Source organism: Rhyacophila brunnea, unplaced genomic scaffold, assembly GCF_057557595.1.
Source record: "Rhyacophila brunnea isolate RB1 unplaced genomic scaffold, BYU_Rbru_1.0 scaffold_12, whole genome shotgun sequence".
NCBI lineage: Eukaryota > Metazoa > Arthropoda > Insecta > Trichoptera > Rhyacophilidae > Rhyacophila > Rhyacophila brunnea.
In genome coordinates, this window is record NW_028232774.1 from 33,716,883 (window position 1) to 33,740,697 (window position 23,815).

The following is a 23,815-nucleotide window of genomic DNA, read 5'->3' on the forward strand; positions in this document are numbered from 1 at the left end:
TTACTGAGTTTACTCTAATGCAAAGTGCCAGGGAGAGAAAAAGCACATGGAAATTACTAAAAAGAAAATTAAGCTACTAGTTTATTAAATTAAAGAACGAAGCTAATCATACAGGCAGCAAAATTTATGTGAAGAAATCTTCACGCCCGTAGTAAGACGCCGCAAATTTTTTGAAAGCAAGATAATTGGCCTTAGTAAGTTTATAAACTATTGTACAATTTGTATGCTAGCATATAAGTATGTATATTAAATGGTAACGATACGTAATTTATTTAGTGGTAAACAAACCACTAGGCCCTCTTAATGACAGCTTACACTGGTGGGTCAATGAGCTGGTCTGGCGTTCATTTGTTAATTTTTAATTTAATAAAATATTGTGCACTTTTTTATTCGAATATTTTAAGCTCGCGATTAGTATAATCCGGTCAACCGGTTTAATTAGTGGGCACCGTGTACTAAAACGTATAGCATTCTTTACAAATCAAAATATTAATATTCTTGAACATACATAGTTTTTGAAAACACTTCTGAGAAAATATAGTCTAATCAATAGAAAAAAATAGTTCAAATTTTTCGTAATTAAGTATGGTACCTTTAGCATAGTGGTATACGTGCATGGGCGCGAAACCCGAGAGATGCAGGTTCGATTCATCGGTGTCTTACTTTTTTCAAAAAGATTTTTTCATTTTCAAAGTATTTTCAAAAATTATGTATGTTCAATAATTAGAATGTTTCATTCTTAAATCTTTTGAATTATTCATTGAATAAAAAAAGTAATTAATTAAAAAATAATATTCTTCGTTTAACTAAATTCACAAATATTTGGACCAAATGGGATTTAAATCCATATCTTTCACTGCCCGGGTCAGTGCTCTTATTCGTTAAGCTACTGATCTGTCCATGAATAATGCGAATTCATCCTAAAAATTACGTTTTTCGAATTCAACTATTGTTTGAAAGATTCCAAAAACTTTCGAATTTTTAAAATATGTCTAACTTATAAAAAAACGTATCTGGCTAATGGAGTTATCAAGCATTTTTCAACACTGCAAACAACTTAAAAGTTCTCTTAAGAAGGCTAGAATAATAAACCATATTTGCTTGAAATGTGCTTAAACAGGTGCTTCGAAAACTACTTGGTTTTTCTTTTTTCATAAGATGTAGGTATGTATGTTTTCTGTGGTTTTTCAAAATAAATTTAATCAAATAAAGTAACATACGATATTTAAATAACGGCCAATTTGTGTAGCCACTTTTTGATTTTTATAAAATCTATCATTTTATGTTAAATAACTTATGTTTTTACCTTATCTGCGATATGGTAGAAACAACACTGTGTCCAATAATACAAAAGCGCTGAATTTCTCGTACACCGTGTACCCGTATAATTCGTCTAATAAATAACATATCTCCAAACCAAATATTTTGTATCGGGCCATGCAATTAATAACAGGAAAACCAAAAGCTAATCAACTCTAAATTACTTGCTATCGATGTTTTTATCTGACAGACAATATTTACGACAGTTTTCATTATCGAAACATGACGGGGCGGCATTGCTCGACCACCTTGTCGCCGTTGTAATATGACCAATACTTAGCAACGGGTTTTCGTTACCCTAATGTTGGTACTCCGACCATTTATCAATGTTATTATCATTAGTTGACAGCATAACAAAGTATTTGACACGATTACTTTCAATAGTACTTACTTCAATCAAAAAGATTTAACTATGTACTAAAATAGTGGGACTAACTACCATAATATGTGGCGGGATTCAAAGCATGTCGTTTATTTTATAAAAAAAACTTTAAATATGTACTGATGAAAGGCATATTTATTTCAGTATGGTCAGTGCAAACACATCACAGTACACGTATGGGTGGCTCACAATAATTATGGATCAAGTCCAATTTTCATAAAATTCGATTTTTTTTGTTTCAATGGCTACATACCTAGAACAGATTTCTATATTGTGTGTTAAAATCACAATCGTAGCTCTACAATTTTCCGCATAAATGACAATATTAGTATTGATAATACATTAAATTGAATGTGAATCATGTCCATTTTGACAGTTCCTAAAGCAGTATAAAAGAGGTTACATTAATTTGCTAATATTAATAAAGCCTGAATATACTTTATGTTTCAACTATGTATTTAAATTGATCCATGTACTATCAAAATATGTTAAGTATATACAGTGAAAACATTCCTGAATTTTACAAAAGGAGTTTTAACTTTAGGTCCAAATATCTCAGGATCCATTTTGTTGGACTTGATCCATAATTATTGTGAACCACCCATATATGAATCGTACCACATCATATTCTGGAATATGCAGCTTAATATATTGAAGAAAACGTTATTCCTTAGCAGGCATGTCCAATTTCAAGAAGGCTAAATTTTATCACACTCTCCATTATCATTTTCAAATTGAATAAACTTAATATATATTCCTGAGGATACTCGTATTTTACCATCCATCACAAAGGAATACTGAATTTCCCATTCGTCGTGGAAATTATAAGTTTTGGTATTTTTTGGGCATTGATTTCACTAATCGTCAAATTTTTGTCTTACTGTGTGGCGATAAGGATAAACTACGCCCCAAGTGTGGAGATTCACATCTTCTATTTCTCACACTCCTGCGGCAGGTCGTGAATGATACAATACGAATCAAGTAGTAGTCAGGCGTGCATCGTCGTGGTTAATTTGGAAACAACTTTCGCGTAAGTTGATTAAGAAAACAAAGTTAGGAATGTTTTCCCTTGAAAATATGAATGAATGAAGTTATATTACAACTGAATGTACACTTTTAAATTCCTATGTGATCGATGTAGATATATAAACTAAACATAATATGAAAGTACAACAAAAAAATGACGCCATGTACACTAATTTTCATACAAACTGTGAAGAGATATAGGCGGAGTTTATTGAGCTTGCATAGAAAAATGACACTTTCAACAAACTGGAACTTGCTTCAGCCATTTTGATAAAGAAACCATAGAAGGATCCGTTTGGCAGATGTAGAATTTCTTCAATATAATCTAAATATATAGGATATTAATTTTCCATTCGAAAATGGTAATATATCAGCTTTTTAAAAAAAAATCTAAATCACAGCATGAGAAGCTAGTGATCTCTATTAGTAATATTATTGTATAGTAATATTATTGTATCAAATTCCTGGTTAAATATAATATTATAGAGGTTTTTTTGTTCATTTAAGTTTATAAATTTTATATTATTAGCCCTTTACTGCATAATTTTTTTTGAGAAATTTTATTTTTTCTTGGTGTCAAAATGCCCTGTGAATGAAGGAAAAATAATATTTTTTTTTTTGAAAATTCCATTAAATTTTGTATGTTACTGCGTGGTGTCGCAGATTTACGACATTAGGAAATCTTACATTTCAGTATGACAAAATACAAAACCAAATGATAATAATTATAAAAACTAATTAAACACCTTATTTGATGTGTAGATATTTTTATTCAACCAATTTCAATCTTCTATACATTTTTTATTTATTTATTTACAAATGCGGATTTTCGCGTACATACGAATTCGTCAACTGTCAAAGCAGAAATGCAGAGACTATAATGCAGAAATGCTTTATTTCTTGAAATGTCCAAACAAAATCGGTAAAGTAGGATGTTTATGGTAAAACAGTTTATAGGCATCGAAAAAGCAAGGATATTATTTGATAATTTACACAGATGGCAATGGCTATATCGAAATAGTTTGAAATGTCGCAAATTTGCGACACTATGCAGTAAAGGGTTTGATTGCAAAAAATCGATTATATGAAATTGTTCATCTAGTAATACTTTAGTTAATAAATTTATGAAAACCACTAGCGCAGAACTGCGGTAAGTAAGAAAGATTGAGGTATTTATAAAGGAAAAATAAACCTAATATATTTTGCTTTTCGGAATTGACTGCGGACCCTCACGTTGACTACTACACTATCATTATTCTTTCTGTTTCGCTAGTCGCTCACCTCCATTCAACAGGCAGTACCCGCCACTGAATTGCTATAGCCCTGAGAAAATTGTTATTCAGTATGTCTTAAAAATATGTAACATTTATATATGCGTATATTAATTTATGTAAATTCGGTAAACATGTAAAAATGTGAAACTTATTTTTTTCCAATGCAAGCTCGAAATTAATTCGAACAAAAAAACTCGAGATCGCCGGTCGTTAAAACAAATCGTCGCTCGAATTAACAGCGATAAAATACATGGCGAGCGAAAAAAAAATGTTAATATTGAAAAAAAACCTGCGTTACATTTTACGACTCATCTCATCCTACCTTGTTTATGCACACTGTGATTCTCAATCATAGAAGAAATTTAGCTATTCCATACATGACTTGAAAACATTTCACATTATTATATACCCACTAGAAAGAATCATAATATTTGAAAAAAAATACGAAGCTCGACGGGATATGAACCCGTGTAACCACTGGTATTGCGCAAATTGTTGCATTTACCAATTATGCTACGAGCATCCTATCCAATTGCGACAATTTAAGCTAGTAGGTCATACATAAAATGATTATCAAATCGCGCTATTATTGACTATTGGTTTTTCTGTATTAAATCAAGGAATATGAATTACCTTAAGGCTATACTTCAGTTGAAGCGTGGTGTAAAAAGATCGTGGCTAGGCGATGCGCGGATTGTTCAAAAGACGCGTGCCGAACGAAATATAATTTGTCATAAAAATCCAACATGCGTCCATTTAATGTTATGTTTATATTACTAATATTAATAGTATATTCATTGACATGTTTTCTTTTTTAAGGCGATACATCAGTGAAACGGAAAATAATTTTCAACTATAGGCGCGACGAAATTTTGGACTCGCTCACTACTCGCTGGCATTCTGAGAGAGAACGCCGAGCTGGACACACGTCAATTTGTTTCGTGATGGCGAGGGGCGTATCAATTCTTTAATCGTGTAAATATGACTAAAAACGTTACCCATTTACTTTAAAAAGAAAACATGTCAATGAATATATTATTATTGTTACTAATAGAATAATAAACAGAACATTAAATGGATGCATGCTGGATTTATATGATAAATTATATTTCGTTTGGCATGCGTCATTTGCACCCGCGACCCGCAATCCGCGCATCGCCTAGCCACGATCTTTTTAGACCGTGCCTCAACTGAGGTATAGCCTTAAGTACATACGTAAAGTTTTTTAGTTATCTTTACACGATTTAAGAATATTTTCATCCGACGCCGTGACGAAACAAATCGACGTGCAGACACCTCGACTGTCAGTCTCCTATTGGCGACTAGTGAGAAATTTCGTCGCACCTACTGTTGACAATTATTTGCCGTTTCACTGAAGTACGCTTTTAATTACTAACCGACGCCCGGCTCTCGACAATTATTTTAGTTATAAAGTTATAACAATTTTTAATAAACTATTTCTTATATTCAACGGATAACTCACAAGAATTTTGAGAATGTAACATTCCATATGTTGAACATACATAACTTGAAAACATCTCACATATTATATACCCACTAGCTCGTATTTATTTTAAATATGATTTTTTCTAGTGGGTACATATGCGATATGTTTTCCTGTTATGTATGTTCAATATATTAGGTATGTAATGCCACATTCTCAAAAATTTTGTGAACTATTCGTTGAATATAAGAAATAGTTTATTTAGCTATTCCACTAATATAAAACTTCTTCCATAGCTTTCAAGACCGTATTCAGATAGGTCGCGGCACTAAATGGCGAGTTCCGATGATAGTGCGAATTATTGCGTAACTTTGAATACAATATGGTACCCTCATTAACTTTTGTTACTTACTACAATTTTTAATTTTGCCTCTACGTGCTCCTCTCTTCCATGGGTACTCTTAACTTAAAGTCGGGCCGCTACGGCAGCTATCTAGGGTAGGTTTGTATCGAAGTATTAGCGCTTATTGTAACAATTACAATAAGTTATTTGTAATTGTTACTTCTTTTGTCTGTGATAAATTTTAGAGCGATATAGACAGTTTTGACTGTTTAGACGACTAACTTATTGTAATTGTTACAATAAGTGCTAATTCTTCGATACAAACCTACCCTAGATAGCTGTCGTAGGGGCTGAAGCATTCTTATGTATAGAATAGATTCGCCAAGACATTCAAAGTCACAAAAAAATATGTTTATATTTTTAAATACCATTAAACCACGATAACCGCCACCAAGTATTGTCTTATGAAGCCTTCTAGATATTATATTCCAAACTCAATCTCCGTAGACCGTTCACTTCTCCAAATAATGTCACAATAAATTTAGCAAATAGTTAATAACCATTGATCGTTACATAAAACTACCCCAATAGAATTCCTCAGGGTACGGTGAAAATCGTCACTGGATGGTAAAAAAAAATGTGTAAAATTTCAAATTAATTTAACCACATCCCAACCACGGTAAATATTGATAATTTTCATCATTATTGATAGATACTAAACGGAAAATTCGAGTACCCAATCGTTTTTTTTTCTACGGTTTCTAAGACACATCATCTTTGAATGTTTTTTTTTTTACAAAAACTAATCGTGACGAATCCCAGACCGCTTGAGGATTGAATGCTCTTCATCATGATTGCTCTATGTCCGGAACACTAAACCCGCAGTGACGAAATATCCGTCGAGATGAGAGTCGCACAACACGGCTCCGAGAAAAGATGGTATTAAATTGTATTGAAATGTACACAGAAAAAAATCACCGGACGCGAAGTTGTACGACTGGCCGGTATGTGGGTCACAGTTAGGTGAATCGGCTCCACCGAAGGCCAGGTTACTGTTATGTTTTTGATATTGGGAAACCATCGGCGGTTATGGTGTTTTAATTCGACGGAAATTAATGGTGAAATGTGTAGGTACGCGGTAAGGGCGCTTATTTTCGATGAAAATATCAAACATGGCAATGGACTAATGTTAAATGCATTGGCGATAATTTTAGATAATGTCTAATAATTACCAAGATACACACGTCATTAAACATATCGTCACCTCAATACTACAACTAGATAACTTGATGTTCACTGTTTTTGTGTTAGCTATTGAATATTATTCTACATTTCATTCTCTGCAATATGATAAAACTAGGTAAGTCAGAAGTAGGGAATCCAATCCCGGGATCCCGAGCTATTTTCGATTCCTATGAATCCCGGGATTGGTAAACATAATCCCGGGATTTCAGGATTGGTTTTTTATCAATTTTTATGGAAAATAAAATAAAAACTAAAATAACAGAAAAAATACTTTTAATAACAAATAACTAAATTAGAAATAAACTGAGTTTGATAAAGTTGTATTTATACCCATATGTAGGTTGCCGATTCATTTTATTTTTTCACATAAATCAATAAAAATGAGAAAGATTGGAATAAAACAATTCTTCGCACTTTTAACAAAGTAATTCCACCATGATCTCATAAGTTTTACAGCAGTTTCATATTTGGCTGATTAATTAGATTTATGAAGCGGAAAGGCCATACACCAACCACGATATGCTTTATTAATGAGTTTTTACTACCAGAAACAGCAATCTCATATTAAATTCACATTATTATTTATATCACAATATTATTTACTCCATTAAACTTATGTATTTTCAAGATTGAACAATTAACATAATTAACAATAATAATTACAAGATAAAAAAACATTTTATATACAACGTTTTTAAATTTTCTGTTGAATTATTATATTGAATATGCTCAAACTTGTACTTGTATGAATTAAATAAAAAACAAACAAACAAACAAATATAAAATACTGAAATATCATTTTGACATTTCATTTTGATTTCCATAGTAACGCACGTATATATTAATAATTTAGTTGCTAGGACAACCGCCTTAGTAACCAATAATAGTCTTTTTGTACAATAACTTTTTACGGATTTTTCTGAAATAACTTTCTATACAAATAGAATTAATTGAAAATGAATTCGATTCTGCTTAAAAGATGGCTAAAGGTATTAAATGAATGCATTGGCATCGTGTTCTGGTATATTCTAAAAGTTTCAAATACACTAGCTAGCCGGGAAGTAAGTTAAAAATCGATTATAAGATTTGTACCGGACAAACAACCACCGGACAAATAAGAATACGAGCTAATGAAAACATTGTATAAAAATGTCTTAAATTATACTAGATTTATTTTTGAACGATTTTATTAATGTTATTTGTAAATATAAAAAAAAAGTATTAACAATGGAAAAGATCCCGGGATTATCAAATTGTAATCCCGAAATCCCGGGATCAGAATTTTGGCTCGGGATTGGATTCCCTAGTCAGAAGTTAATGGGAACTGAACTAATTTTGTGTTTGAAAATACTAGTTAACTTTAAAAATAAAAAAATAAATAAAATAATATATCTATCTACAATTTTTTATCATACACTTAAACATTATTTAATTTTTCCCAATTATATGAGCACAATTTTTCATTTTTATTTTAAATAATAATTTTAGCCTGCCTAGAGTTACGTTAATCAAGTAAAGTTTAAATTTCATTTTCCCAACAATGACCAAATCAGAGTTATCTAGTTGTAGTATTGATGTGACGATATGATCAATGTATAAAAAAACTATTTAACCGTTTTTTTTTTAAAACTTGGAAACTATTTGGATATTTTTTTTTACTATTTCATCGGAAGTAGCGATGTGTGGTCTTGTGGAATATTTTTTATTAAATCTCTAAAATATGTGTGATGTGGACTGTCTAAACTACATTTGATTTGATAGTAACGTTAAGTTTAGAAGTGCGTTCAGTATTTGCCCCTGCTATAGGTACTACAACTATGGAAAAAAACGCGTCGCCCCTCCAGATCTTTCCTGCAAATACAAGGCAGTTTATGAAACTTAAATCGGTCTTGATCATATTCGCTCACTGTATTAACTATTTAAAAAAATAGAAGCATTCTAATTTACGGTTATAATTAATTGTTTCATGTGACAAATATGCACAGTTTTTTTGTGAAAAATTTGGATTAAGTACCTATACGTTTAACATAATTAAATTTATACATTATGTCCTAGTGAGGATTCTCGCTATCGGGGAGGCTTCAACCTCTCGCCCCGAATTTAGCGTATTTTAGAGAAAATATTGTTTCCATATTGTTATATAATTTGGTTCAAATTATTATGGATACAGTTACAATACAAAAGAACTGATTCACAGGAAAAGCTGATGTATGAGAAAAATGGTTATTGCAGAGGACTCTAAATACGTTGAGATTTGATCTTAATTATATACAATAAAATTTTCTATTCCAAAAACAATACAGAACAGGTTTTAGTGTACATATTATCAAAAACAATGCAAATGCACCGTTCTTTGGATAAGGTATAGTAATTATGACTATTAAAGTAATACTACACATTCGTGTATCAGAGATCATCGTCTTGCTAATCGGTTATTATGCTTTTAGATATACAGTGGCGTAGATTTAAAAAAATAACGGAGTGTAAGAAAAAGCTTAGCATTCTAAAAAACCGTAAAATTAAATATTATTAACTCAACATCAATATAGATATACATTTTTAAATAGTTTGTATGAAGTGTTATTGCATGGATTTTTCTCATTCGTTACTTCATTACTGAAGATCATGGTTTTTATGAACAGTTCCTATTCCGTAGAATTGTCCCTACACTTACCCGACAAGCGTGCCGTCGCGAAGGAAGACCCGCATTCTTGATTTGAAGGTCCAGCGTGTCTTGCCTCAAAGCCGGCATATCTTATAATGTCGGTCAGATGATTGATAGTCTTATGTTTAATTTTGACTAAGTCCCGTACCAAACGTACGTGATGCATTTTTATCAACGTTGAAATGTATCTTTAAATATCTTTCCCAGGCGCAACATTGCATTCCTGGTGATTGCGATGTTATGTATTCTGATTTCTACCTCAAATGTTCTATCATTGTGAATGTGAGACCTAGATAATAGCGAATCAGTTATCACCTTTACGATAATAGGCATGTTGCTTTTTTATAATTGATGTTTTCATTCAATTATCATGATTTTGTCATAAATACTGTGATTACATAATTAAAAAATGCCTAATCTTTAAAACTAATTATTAAAAATTAGCAAAATTATCGATATCAAACGTATATACCTACATGATTTGTTTTGAATGAATTTTATTTATCCCATACTTTTTTTGACCATGTCCAATCCTAAGAAGAATATAATTATTATGGGCGTCCACAGAGTGAAGGTTTTTAATAACAGATTTTTGTTTTTTCGAGAAATTGATGTTAACCACTTGCTCGACCTATTAGGTCCATACTTTAACTGCAAAAACACATTGAAAAACAATATGCGTATTTTCCAGACCCAGTATTCGAACCAGAGATCCACCATATTATAAACTGACTGATCGTGATCCATACTTACAACTTTAATTTGATACTATAGCGGAACAACTTAACCTTGAAATTACGCTGATTGCTATTTCACTGCGCACGTATTACATAGGGTAACATTAATACAATTATTGTTACCGTTATTATTTCCGATTGCTCTCACAACACGAAGCTTGTTGCATCGTTTTTTCTACTCGGCGATGCTCTAACTACGTCATATTTTCTGTCAAAACTATCAAATTTTACGTGTATATGGTATATTTATATAACTTATAAGTCTAATAATATGACATATTCAATAGTATAACTTTGCATATTTATCACTACATTATTTCGTTAGTATAAAAAATACAATGAATCAATTAATTATTTAAATCCTATCTGTGCACGCCACTGTAGATCCACCTCACTTTTGGTTCGTTGAGATGAAAAATATTCACACAGATTCCCGTTACACTCTTCGCATCGCATACATTCACACACTCACTCAAACTCACTCACACTCACCGACACTCACTTGACTCACTCGTTCACCGCAACGGTAATATTAATATTCCCGAATACCTGCTGCATATTATTATGATATCTTCACAACTGTTGGTGTGCGAACTGTTATTTTATTGTATTTAATTAAAAGACACAAAAGTAACAATTATTTAAATATATTTTTTTCCAAAGCTGTTCTACTAAATATGTTCTAAATTATGAGAAAACAACCAGAATGACAGATATAAAAGTAGATAAAGATAAATAATATGCATTTTAAATTTTACTTAAGTACTTGGTTTCATATCCACAGAATAGGTTTAAAGTAATACACATTTTTTTAATCGATGTTTTTTTTAATAAATTAAAACTACGTAAATTAATCACTTAAAATAATTTCGCTGTACCTATTAGGAAAAAACTAATAAGTTATTAAAACTAAATTTAAAAGATAAACACAGGAACACAACATTGATGGGAACTGGCTTACCTAACGTGACCATACGTCCTGTTTTTAGGTAGCCTATCCAGTTGTCCCCAACCACAATTTCGGGACGCCTAAATGTCCCATTTTCAGAAAGAGAGCAACCTACTGTAACAATTTAAAAAAAAAGGCGCGAAAAATCAAAAAATTGATAGAAAAGCACCGGTAGAAAGGGTCTTTTCTCTTTTGAAACAACACCGTTGCAAGTCGCAGATCTTGAAGCAATGTTAATTACCAAAGTAAATTTTAAGAAGTCCTGCAAAGAATTTTTATTTGAAATCAAAACCAAATAGGTATACTCTGTTCTTCAGAAAAATACAACACCACGTAAAATATTTATTTTCACGTGTTCATTCCTGTTCTTTTCATTAATAAATAAATACTATGAAGAAATATGCGTTTTCTTGAATGGGTACACATTCAAAATTAGTAGATGTCCCGTTTTGAGGGAAAAAATGGTCACGTTAAGTTTACCCTACTGGGTATTACAGGCTACTAATAATGTTAACATAAATTTTACTCATGGTTTTATAAATGCGTTTAAAAATTAATAAACCTAAAAAATCTTAACACCACTGCACATGGATGTACTGAAATATGACTATATTCTAAAATATTAGATCGAGAGGTTTAAAAGAATAATATTTTATGTAATAAAAATACTTTATGCAGTCGTCAAATGTTTAAAATAAATATAAAGGATAATAAGGCTTCAAAATTATTATATAAATAGATTATCCACAACGTTTAAGGAATGTTCAGGCTTATGCTTTGAAAATACCATAAAACTCCATTTTGACCTACGTTAGGCATGTGGGCCCTTAAGCATAGCGACTTTTTACAAACTGTCGACTTCAAACCCGAGGAGAGTTTGATTTCCGGCTCATTAACAATCAAATCGTTTGTCTTCTTGGCCGTCCAGAGGACTCTCAGAAGATGCAGATAATGCAATCGATTCATCAGAAGATTTAAAGGGGGGCTCGAAACAATTCAAACCAGTCATATAGTTAGTAAATTACAATAAATATCATCAAAAAATGCGTATTTTTTTACAAATCTAGCAACAATATTGCTCAAAGCATAACAAAATCCCTTCAACTAAAATAAAACGGGCCCATAACATAATTACTCAATCAGTACGTACCTACCCTATTATTACACATATTTATACCTATATGACTATCATCGTCAATAATTGATTTTGATTACAGAATGTGATTTCTTGTGTTTATTGTATTTTTTATCGTGGGTCACCACATCAGTCTCCACGTCCTTATACCCGTCACTGCAGAAGACTAAAGTCTGAAACACCGCCAATGACATTATTAATGTATAACGCACTCAGTACAGTAGCTAGCAAGTAAATTCGCGCATAGCGAAATTCGCACATGTATAGGTAGACGTCACGTGACAAAATTTCGCAATTTCCATTATGCGATATCACGCATCGGGAATTTATAGCAATATCACCTTTAATGTAATGGTGTTGTGTAACAGATTATGCCATTCGGCAGACCCAAGAAAAAAGTGAGTGTCATTTTTTTTCAGATGATTTATCCATATTAATGTCATTGAGCACCGCATATGAAATGCTATTCGATATAATTATAAGTACATAATATATTAAAATATTACTTTGAAGTATTTCCAAATGTTGCACATGCCTCTTTAAACCGTACGGGCGCCCGACTAGAAAAAAACATACATCAGCACATCCGTTTTAATTTGTAAAGATTTAATAATACCCGCTATCCTCTTCCATCAAATAATAATGTTGTTTTAATCAATACACTGGGTGTTAATGGGTAAACGGGGCGGGTTCGATTATCCGATTAAATCGTAAAAACTCGGAAAGATTCGGAATGGAAACACTCCATATTAGGGATTACAAATTTATTTTGGACGGAATTATCAATTACGGGATTGGCGTTTCGTCGATCCCGGAATATCTGAACTGGAGATAACATATTTGGTATTACATATAACTAGAGTTGAGTTTCGGGAATTCTCGAGAATTTTTCGAGATTTTCATTCCCGAATCTCGAGAATGAAAATTTTTAACATTTCGGGAAATCCCGGATCTCGAGAATCTTTCTTCAGGATTTCTTTATTATCAAATATTAATTGAAAAAATGATTTTCTATATGAAAAAAATGAACAGTAAACACAAAACGTTAAAAATCCGATCGGCGCATTTAACAAAATTAAGCCAACGTCGACTCAAAATGAGCGCAATTTTTGCAACATCAGGAAATTTTGTCTCAAAAACGTATGCAATTTTCAGATGCAGCGATTGACAGTCTGTGTTTTTTGAAATTCTATGTTAATAAGTAATGTTTTCAATTATTATTGTTTTTTTTTACGTTCTATTTTGTTTGTCTTCTTACATAAATAAAAGAAATCATATTTTTTTGGAATTTGTCTGTTTTTACACTGATTTGAGGATTTTTGTTTTTTTTTTAATTTCCCGATATCTCGAAAATTCTCGAGAATTCTTTTCTGGAAATCCCGAATCTCGAGATTGAGATTCTAGCTTGAATTGAAACTCTACATATAACGAATACGTAAAAACACCCGTATGTGTATTTTACATTTAGTTTTAATCGATGTTGTAGGTATTAGGTTGAATTCTTTGACCTTGTCCAACCTAATAAGATCATATGGGCCTCCACAGAGGTTTGAATTAACACATTTTGTTTTTACAAGAAATAGATGTCAGCCACTTGTTCAACCTATTAGATCCATATTCTGACTCATACACAAATTGAAAAACAATATTTGAACTTGTCAGACCCAGGATTCGACGCTATTTATAGGCCGCCGCTTAAACACTGTTATCGTTACGTTGAATAGTAACGTATAAGTTTGTTGTTATCGATCTTGCAATCCCGATAAAATTAACGCACTCGCGTATGATTCAATATTAATCATACATCAGTGGCTAAGAGGCTATGCTGTTAAGATCTGACACAAATAGTACACACTAAACATTATCAGTCAAACGTATTTGTTTTCATTTAATTTAAGACTACAATGTGTAGATAGTGTATGTAAGTTTTTAAAATTCAATTAAACCCTGCCCAATCCAAACCGTAGTAGATAATAGTAAAAAAAATATTTGTTTATCTATAAAATGTTATTTATCGATTATGGTTTGGGCTAGGCAGGGCTTAATGAATATTTAAAAAAAAACTAACCAACACATCAGCGGTAATACTTATGTATTCTTAAATTCAACAAAAACAAACAATGACTTGATAGGTGTACACTATTTTTGTCGGATCACCCATAGCATACCTAAACTATTATGGTTTGGTTTAAGCGAGGTTTCATTGACCTGTGTGTCCCTGATAACTATCTTAGAAATCGGGAGCACCAGTTGTTTGTTCTCCAAAGGTGCAGAACTACCCTTCCATTGGTGATATCAATTGGGAGGGCAATGACTCTGTTCAACCAAATCGCTTCGGATGTAGATATATTCTACCTATGTGAGGATAACTTTGGGTGGATATTTTTTTATAACTTCTTAAAATAGGGTCCACTTAGCCCATTCGATGCTACTTACGTGTATCATAATTTTTGCATATATTTATCTTTATACTGTTTAATACTATTTCGTGGATTTTTAAACGCCATGTTGTGAACGTCTTATATTTATAACTCGTTGGACGACATAATCACATTTTTTGATCTCAGGGCTCCAACATTTCAAATCCCGGTATTTTTCTACAAAAAATTGACGGGAATCCCGAGATTCTAAAATCGCAACCCTATTCCATACCCGTTCAATGCCTGTCGGATATTATGTTATATGGCCTGACCTTTGAGTTGCTGGTATTTTTTGTTAGTTCTTTAAAATGTGATCAATCAGTTTTTTTCTGTTGGCTCTTGTAAGTGCGGTTGTATGAATTTGTTTTTTATTTTGTAATTTGGAGCTCCGGAATCTCCGAAGGCTCGACTTAATCTCTCTTCCGGTGATCGCTCGGTTATCAGGATGTATGTATATTAATATACCAAGCTTTCTCTTGAATGAAATATCACTTTTATGATAGCATTAATAGAATATTCCGTGCGAAATCTTGCTGCAAAACTGTGAGCAATACGAATATTTTAATATACTGAGATTTCTAAGCAAAAAGAGCGTAATGGACAATTTTGGCGAAAATGAATTTTTTTAAAGTGTTAGGTTAGGTTAGGTTAAATGTGTCATTTTTATTAATATTGTAGTTTGAAGGTAAGCATGTGTTATTTCTACTTTGTATATCATTGTATGTAAGTAGATTAATATAGTTTTGATATGAATGATTATAACCTCAAAGTAAGTGAAATCACGATTTAAAATAGATTTAAACTGTTAAACAATAAAGTATAGACCATATGTCAAGGTTAATTAAAAATGAACGTAAGGGGTTCGAAAAAAACGGCAATTTCCATTATCGTCAAATGTTAGTAACTGTCGTTTTTGATTCCAGAACTGTCACTTATTCAATGTGAATTTAAATAAACCATACAATATTTGAACCAGGTTTTCTTTTTACTTTAGCTTACTGTAAATTTATTATATTAAAATAGCTTCATTGGTTTGTATAAACTGATAAAAGAACACATAATTGACACTAATATTACACAATCTAGTAGCAAAACGCTTGACAGCTGTTTCGGATCGCAAATCCCCCCCTAATCAACGTTTTCTAATACCATAATAATATAATATTAGGTAGTTTGAAAGTTCAGACGATAAGCTTTAAGCCAGGAATAACTAACTGGTCAAATAATTTAAACTCGGATTTTAGAATTTATTGACAGTAATTTGTGTCTTTCCCATCATCGTTTCCGTATTACTTTTTCGATATTACATAACTACAAGTATTCATAAATGGTAGATCATAAAGAGAGTCATTGCTTATGACTTGTCATATTTCTCAAATAAAATATTGTACAATACTGCCAGACGGAGTTTGGTGCAATGATCTACCAATAAAAGTAATATTAAAAAGTAAAAAGTATAATATTTGATTGATCGATAATGATATGTAGCTCTATAGTCTATCTAGTAAGTCTCATAGATATAAAACAACGTATCGCTCATGAGAAAACAATACTTCGTATGCCACAAAACACGAGATGAAGACAACTCTCAATATATACTATTAATATATAAAAATTCTTCATTTTTTGTATTTCACTATTAAGATTAATAGTTGAATACGAAAAATATGTGATAAATTTGATGGAATCATAGAGTTAATATAGATTTTTTTTCATCTCATGTACAACTAGTGTTATGTGGCATACGAGGTATTGTTTTCTCATGAGCGGTATAATATTGAATGAGACAAATTTAAATTTTAAAAAAGAACAAGCCTTCTGAACAACATGACAACAATTTCTGGTAATTGTGAGGTTTGTAAAGTTTTACGTTGTATGAACAAAAATTAACTTAAAATTTTTGTGTACTGATTTTTGAAGTTATGTGTTCAAAAATCTTACGCAGTTATATTCGATAATACTAGGGAAGTCGATAGAAATTTCAATTTTTATACATTTGGTTTTTTATTACAATATTTTATATTATATAGGCATATTGTAATATCAGTTACCTCAGTCATTTTCTACGTAAAAATGGTATACTATTAAAGTTAGTGAGAGTGTTGACACTTGATATTTCCTTGTATATTAATTAATCTGAGGAATATTTAACATGTTTGTCATTTTTGTCCTCTAAAAATTTGCCCGAGGTAGTATAGTTTTCTATTTTTGATGATACGGAAACTTATTGGCATTTCCAGTGGTGTGGTGAAGTCGGGGCAATCCATTCTAACAGTTTTAATCAATATTACGTTACATGCAATATTGTTGAATCACGCCAATATAAAAAAATTGGTTGTTGGTATTTGTAACATGAGAAACAAATCGAGAACCGAAATACGTATGCTCATATTCTATACATTGTACTTAAAAATTCGAAAAGCGGTTAAATAGTCGAATTCCGATGTGATTATAGGAACAATTATTATTATTGGGTAGTCTTTGTTCCTTCATAGGTACTCTTTAACAAATTTGAAAATTCACACTCACCTTACGTAGATACTTACACACCGACGACTTGTCTTACTAATTCATATCGATGGCATTCTATATTATTAACGCAATATTTTAAGATGGATGAGTATCTAAAATGAAGGGTACATGGGCAAAACAAGAAATGTCAAAACACCAAAAATTGTCGTAATTAACAATTTAATTTTTTAACACATTGGACATTCCTTGTTTTTGTTGTTGGTGGAAAAAGAACTACTTTTTTGCGTCTTCAGCTCAATACTTGTATTGCAGTTAAAAATTAAAAACTTGACACACTTCGAAAATACACAATACAAAACACCAACTGCCAACCGGTAAACACATGGCATAAAAGTTGGCGTTTGACAATTCATGTTACAGTTACACGTCATGGGATCTTCGCACTTTTGGACCTGAACGGGGTATTAAGAAATCGTCATTTTCGAAGGACTATGATTTGTTTTACGCTTTTTCATCAATGTCAATAAAAATACACGTGCACGTGTAAGTGTTACCATACTTAAATCATTTTTCAGTTTCGTGTGACATTTCTTGTTTTTCCCGTGTACCCTTCAAATATTTTAATTTATCAATGCTCCAGGACTTTAATTATCACTACTTCGCTGGTCCTTTCCTATTCATTCGAATGCTTTAAATCTACATTTTGTGTCATTGTTCATAATATATACAATGAGACATGAACAATTATTAAATCTTGAGTATTATTCTAAGACGTCGTAAATACAACAAGATTAAGGACACCATTTATTATTCAAATAGATTTTTATATTTTTTTTCATATTAATATTATTCACATGGTTTACTTCAATTCCATAAAAAAAAAATGTTTTTTTAGTTATTATGTTTGCTTTCTTCGTAAACAAACAAACACAATATATATGAGAAATAAAACCAGATCATCATTTTCTTTACGAACAAAAGCAATTAAATAATACATATTTTTCAAATAAAAATAAATTATTAGTTTACAAATTTTACCTGCTTATTGTACAGAATATTGTTATTGCCAAATACGTTTGGCCTGTTTCCATTTATTAATTAACGCATTAATCGAAAAGGCCTTCATTAACTAGAAAACCAAAACGCGGACGAATTAACAAAAATAATTGTACATTTTGCTAAATTTACGACCGCTTTTGGCAACGTGTTTATTTATTTTAAAATAACAATACAATAAATTCTTTGTGTCTAAATAAATTACAATGGAATTAATTGATAATACTATCGACCGGAGGTGCTAGATTGAATAAAATTTTAATTCAAATCGATTGCGTTATTGATAATTGATATGTTCTTGCTATTCTTAAATAAAATCGGATATTTTTATCAATTAGTTTTTCATTTAAAATTATTAATGATAAGCTTTGTCAAATAATCTTTTTTTTAAGATGAAGATAACATTTTATATTTCAGTTTGCCATTTTTATTGAATTGGCTATTTCTTCTAATATAATATTATCTATTATTTGGTCGCAAAGAAAATTGGTTGTAGAATTTAGAACGCACATAAAATCTATATTTAATCATTGAACATACATAATTTTGAAAAACACTTTCTGAGAGAATATATTATAACCAATAGAAAAAAGGAAGCAACCCCGACAGGGAATCGAACCCTGCATCTCCCGGGTTTACGCCCCATCCGCGCATTACCTCTATGCTACGCAGTGACATACTAATTGCGACAAATTTTTACTATTGGCCACTTGTAATACCCACTCATCAGCGTTCGTCCAAATCAATCTACTTTGGCAATCGATTTTTGTTTATTAAATCAAAGTAGATGATGAGTGGGTGGGTGAGTGAGAACCCGCTGATGAGTGGGTATTAAAAGTGGCCAATAGTTAAAATTTGTCGCAATTAGTATGTCACTGCGTAGCATAGAGGTAATGCGCGGATGGGGCGTAAACCCGGGAGATGTAGGGATCGCTTCCCTGCCGGAGTGGCTTACTTTTTTCAAAAAAAGTTTTTTTCTATTGGTTATAATATTATATTCTATAAGAAAGCGTTTTTCAAAATTATGTAGGTTTGTTCAATAATTAGAATGATACATTCTTAAATCTTGTGAATTATTCGTTGAATAAAAGAAATAGTTAACTATATGCAATGACATTAATATGGACGAAGCATCTGGAAACAAAAATGACACTCACTTTTATGTCGGGTCTGCCGAATGGCATAATCTGTTCTAACGCCAATGCAATAAAGGTGATATTGCTATAAATTCCCAATGCCTTTTGTCGGGTCTGCCAAATGGCATAATTCATATTTTAATATCAATATCGCTCGCTCAAATGAGCATTGACACTAGAAACACTGTTCTAACGCCATTACAATAAAGGTGAAATTGCTATAAATTCCCGATGCGTAATATCTCATAATGGAAATTGCGAAATTTTGTCACGTGACGTCTACCTATATATCTGCGAATATCGCTATGCGGGAATTTACTTGCTAGCTATTGTACTGAGTGCGTTGTCCATTAAAAATGTCATTGACTATATGTAATCGTTTTTAATATCAAATGTTCAAGAAACTTCAAATTGATTAGATATACTATAATCTATTGCTCAAACAAACTAAGCACATACATTAAAATGGTTAAGGCTAACATTCGAAAATAATGATAGTTTGTCAGTGATGAGCAATTCCTACTCGGGATGGTTTTATGTGTCCCATCGAGGATTTTTTAGTGTGACAATAATATGTTGAATAATGAGTGAATAGTATTGTATTGTTTTATTAAATAGTTTTAATATGCAATAAACATAAGATAATATTTATTTAAATGCAGTTTTTGATTAAAAGAAAGCTTAATCATAACTGATTTAGACTGTTACTATTGATTATGGAATGTAACTGTTTGTGTAAATAAAGTTGAAATTGAAAGGTGTTAAATAAAATTTCATGGTAAAATATTATTTTGTTGATGTTTATAGCTGTATCTAACAATGGCGAAGACTCCATACCAGGCTAAAATTTAATCGCATATTAATGTACCTATAAAAATAATTTTATTTGCCAACGACATCTGTCGTATATCTAGGAAAGTAGGAATGTATTATAAATAAAGGTTTAAAAAATATACAGGAGCGTGACATCTGTCTTTAACAAATTTGTCTAATACTTATTTACCGTGAATATGTTTTTTTTTGTATGAACTTTATGTCACGTGACCTCAGGATGTCTGGAACAGTCTATACAAAATGATCGGCGCTAATACGTAAGATTAAAATCTAAGCGTATAGTATATTATTATAATAATTAATAGGTAATATGATAATTTAAAAAAAATCTACGGCATTCAATCACATATAAATAAATATAGATTGTTTTTAAAAACAAATAATAATTTTGATTAATCTAATGGAAATGTTTAGGAAAATACATAATTTAAGCTCATCGCTTAATTTTATGTCTTCAGTGAGTTTCATTTCATCGAATTAGTGTACACCTATCCATCAGTAGTAATATCATATTATATTCTTATTTCCCATAAATGTACCTGACAAGTGTGTTCTTTTTCTCTGATCTCCACAGCCTACTTCATTCGAAAAGTCACCTTTCGCCACTGGTATCAATCTATGAACTAATATACTATCTTTAATAGAAGTCAGTTAGAAGAGATAATTCATTATTAGTTTATAAAATTATTTTTTTATGATAAGTATCGATTTAAACTAGCGTAATTTCAAACGTTCTTATTCAAAAATATAATATTGGTAGTGAGATCTAGACCAATTATACCGCATTTTATTTCACAATTTTCACATAAATTTGGAAGTAAATCAGCATGTACTTTTTTTTAAACCGTGAGATCTTCGAACAAGTGCAGAAAAAAATGTTATTAATGAACTTTTCTAATAATTACGAGGTTTTCTGACAGCAAATAAAATTGTGATTAATGTTGGATTATGCAACAAAGATATGCGAGAATACCTTACAGTAATTATATAAGGAAGGTATATTAGATGTAATTTGTATCTTGACGTTTTACAAAAAACATATATATGATTAAATAATTAAACCTCTTGGTGATTAGAAGATAAATTGCTCTAACGTTTTAGACGTAAAAATAAAATGATGGATTAAGACTTAATTTAACGTTATATTAATCAAAATAAAATATAACATATTATAGTACTCAATGCACCAAGGGGCGGCACACTTTTTTTTCTCCAGACGTATTCTGCAGGCACCAAACTAGAAGACTCCAACCTTCGCACTGGATTAGCCAGTTCCTCACCGGCCATGGCAACTTCACCGCCAGACTCCACGAGTTTGGCTTGATAGTAGTAAACCGGGTTGTACCTGCGGGCATGACCACCAAGATGTTGAACACATCATCTGGGATTGCCCGCTTATGGGACTCGAACGAGCGGAGCTGTTTGCCAGGGTCCTTCCTCACACGGGCCCAATTGGACATGGAGATCTGATAGCAACCGAGGCCAACTTTGCGGCATTCGAGAAATTTGCAGCGTCGTATGGGGAGCGGGATAGTCCCGACTCCTCTGTAGACTCATCCATTTCAATTCGTGACACTCAGTATGCGGGTACACAGGGCGCTAAACGTCAGCGGACCAGTCCAAAAAACAAAAAAAAAATCTTTCTTAACTTTCTTCTTTAAGCACTACGGTGCATGGTTGCAGCATCAGTCCCGTGTGGCTCCGTCTCGGGACGGAATGAGCACTTAAAATCACTTCTTTCAGACACGTTTAAAGCTTCATGGATCGGGAACTTTAACGTAGTACTCAATGCATATATTTTAAAAATGATCATGCACAGTTTCGACCGCTAAGAAGGACATATTTTCGAACACGTTGATTATACAAATAGATTTTGAAAAAAAAATCTATGCTAGGTTAGAGGTATAATTGCAAAACTATAAAAAAAAAACAAACAACTTCCTAAGATTAATTTCATGTTAAAAAAATGTTGTTTAATGTTATTCAATTTATTAAGGTAACATTATAGAAAGTTTTCAATTTTAAATAAGTAATCAAATACACATCGAAAGGAAAAAGGATGTAATCTACACAAACTAAAATTGACAAGAGGAACAAAAACATTTTTGTTATGGTTTTCGATCAAAGTTAAAATACAAAATAGACATAACCTTGAAGTGCATGATAATCGATAATTTAGTTTTTATATTCCTAATCTGATATTAATAATCGAGTTAATTAAAAGAAAAACCAACGAAAATTATGGTCATTTATCCAACTTCACTTCCTTCTTTAAAGTATTTAATTTTTTTACTTGCCAAATGAGTGCTTTATCCAGAACGCTACCAAGCACGTATAAAATTATAGTTTACGTAGTGTATACAACATAAATGTTAATTTATGATTAAAAAATTAAATTTAAACATTTACGGTTTTAACTTAATGGTAATTAATTAATTCACGATTAGTTCATAATTCGTTTAAAGCAATAAATAATTTACATTAAATTGAAAACAATGATATAAATAATATGTCTTAGTTTGGCATTAAGTTCATAAATTTAGTCATTATAATATTAAGTATTTTTTTAACAAACACGACTGAAAAAAAATCTAGACAGTTGAATTTAAACAACTGATTGATGTTGGCGGTGCGTAGGCATTACAATGTAATATTATATTTTATTAATTTGCTATAATAATCCCAAGTTTAATGGTATATTATTTATTATTATTATAGAGAATAGAAAAAAGATTTTCACATTAATAATAATGGTGTTTTTTGTGCTCGGAAAATAACTAAATAACTCTATCGTTGGAGCACAGGAGTGGAGTAAGTGATTTAAATCAATTTTATATAAATGTGTGAACCTGTGAATGAAGTTGCATAAATAGTTAAAGTGCTATTTACTGTCAAGAATAATCCAGGATGTTGCTGATTCCAGACATTACTTTGCCACAGGTGAGTTATATTGTTAATTTTTAACGGATATTGTATATTGTAACGATGTTACACTGACACTGCTTGGGCTCCTGGGGCCTTATGTTAGAACTTGCGAGTTGTAGTCGCTCGGTCGACATAACGTCATATGACATCATTGTGACGTACTACCGAGTGATAATAGCATTCGAGAAAATAACGCTAGTCAAATACTGGCGTTATTCATTGTTACCATACACAAATAGGTGTTTCAGCATAATGATATCTATGGTGAGCAATGTGTGTTGGGCGGCTTGCCTCGAGCGTGTATTGGCTTACGTCACAATTACGTCATGTCGTCGGGTGACTTTATATCACAACATAGGCCTGCTGGTGTCAGTCGAAGCGATGGGGTCCATCAACAATGTAAAGTTGCAAATTTAACCGGTGAGTATAAACTTATAAATATGATTCCTAAT

At 31.5% G+C, this 23,815-nt stretch overlaps 1 protein-coding gene across 3 annotated transcripts in view; it reads left to right on the forward strand.

Annotated features, from left to right (window-relative positions):
* Rhp (GTP-Rho-binding protein rhophilin) overlaps nt 1-23,815 on the forward strand; it is a 270,103-nt gene that overhangs the window by 149,048 nt on the left and 97,240 nt on the right. The window contains exon 2 of one of the 3 annotated variants that reach the window (XM_085961192.1): nt 23,157-23,378. The exons of the other annotated variants lie outside the window; for them this stretch is intronic. Coding sequence (XP_085817318.1) covers nt 23,346-23,378 — 33 coding nt within the window. The 5' untranslated portion in view covers nt 23,157-23,345. The remainder of the gene's footprint in view (nt 1-23,156; nt 23,379-23,815) is intronic. 3 annotated transcript variants of the gene reach the window in all.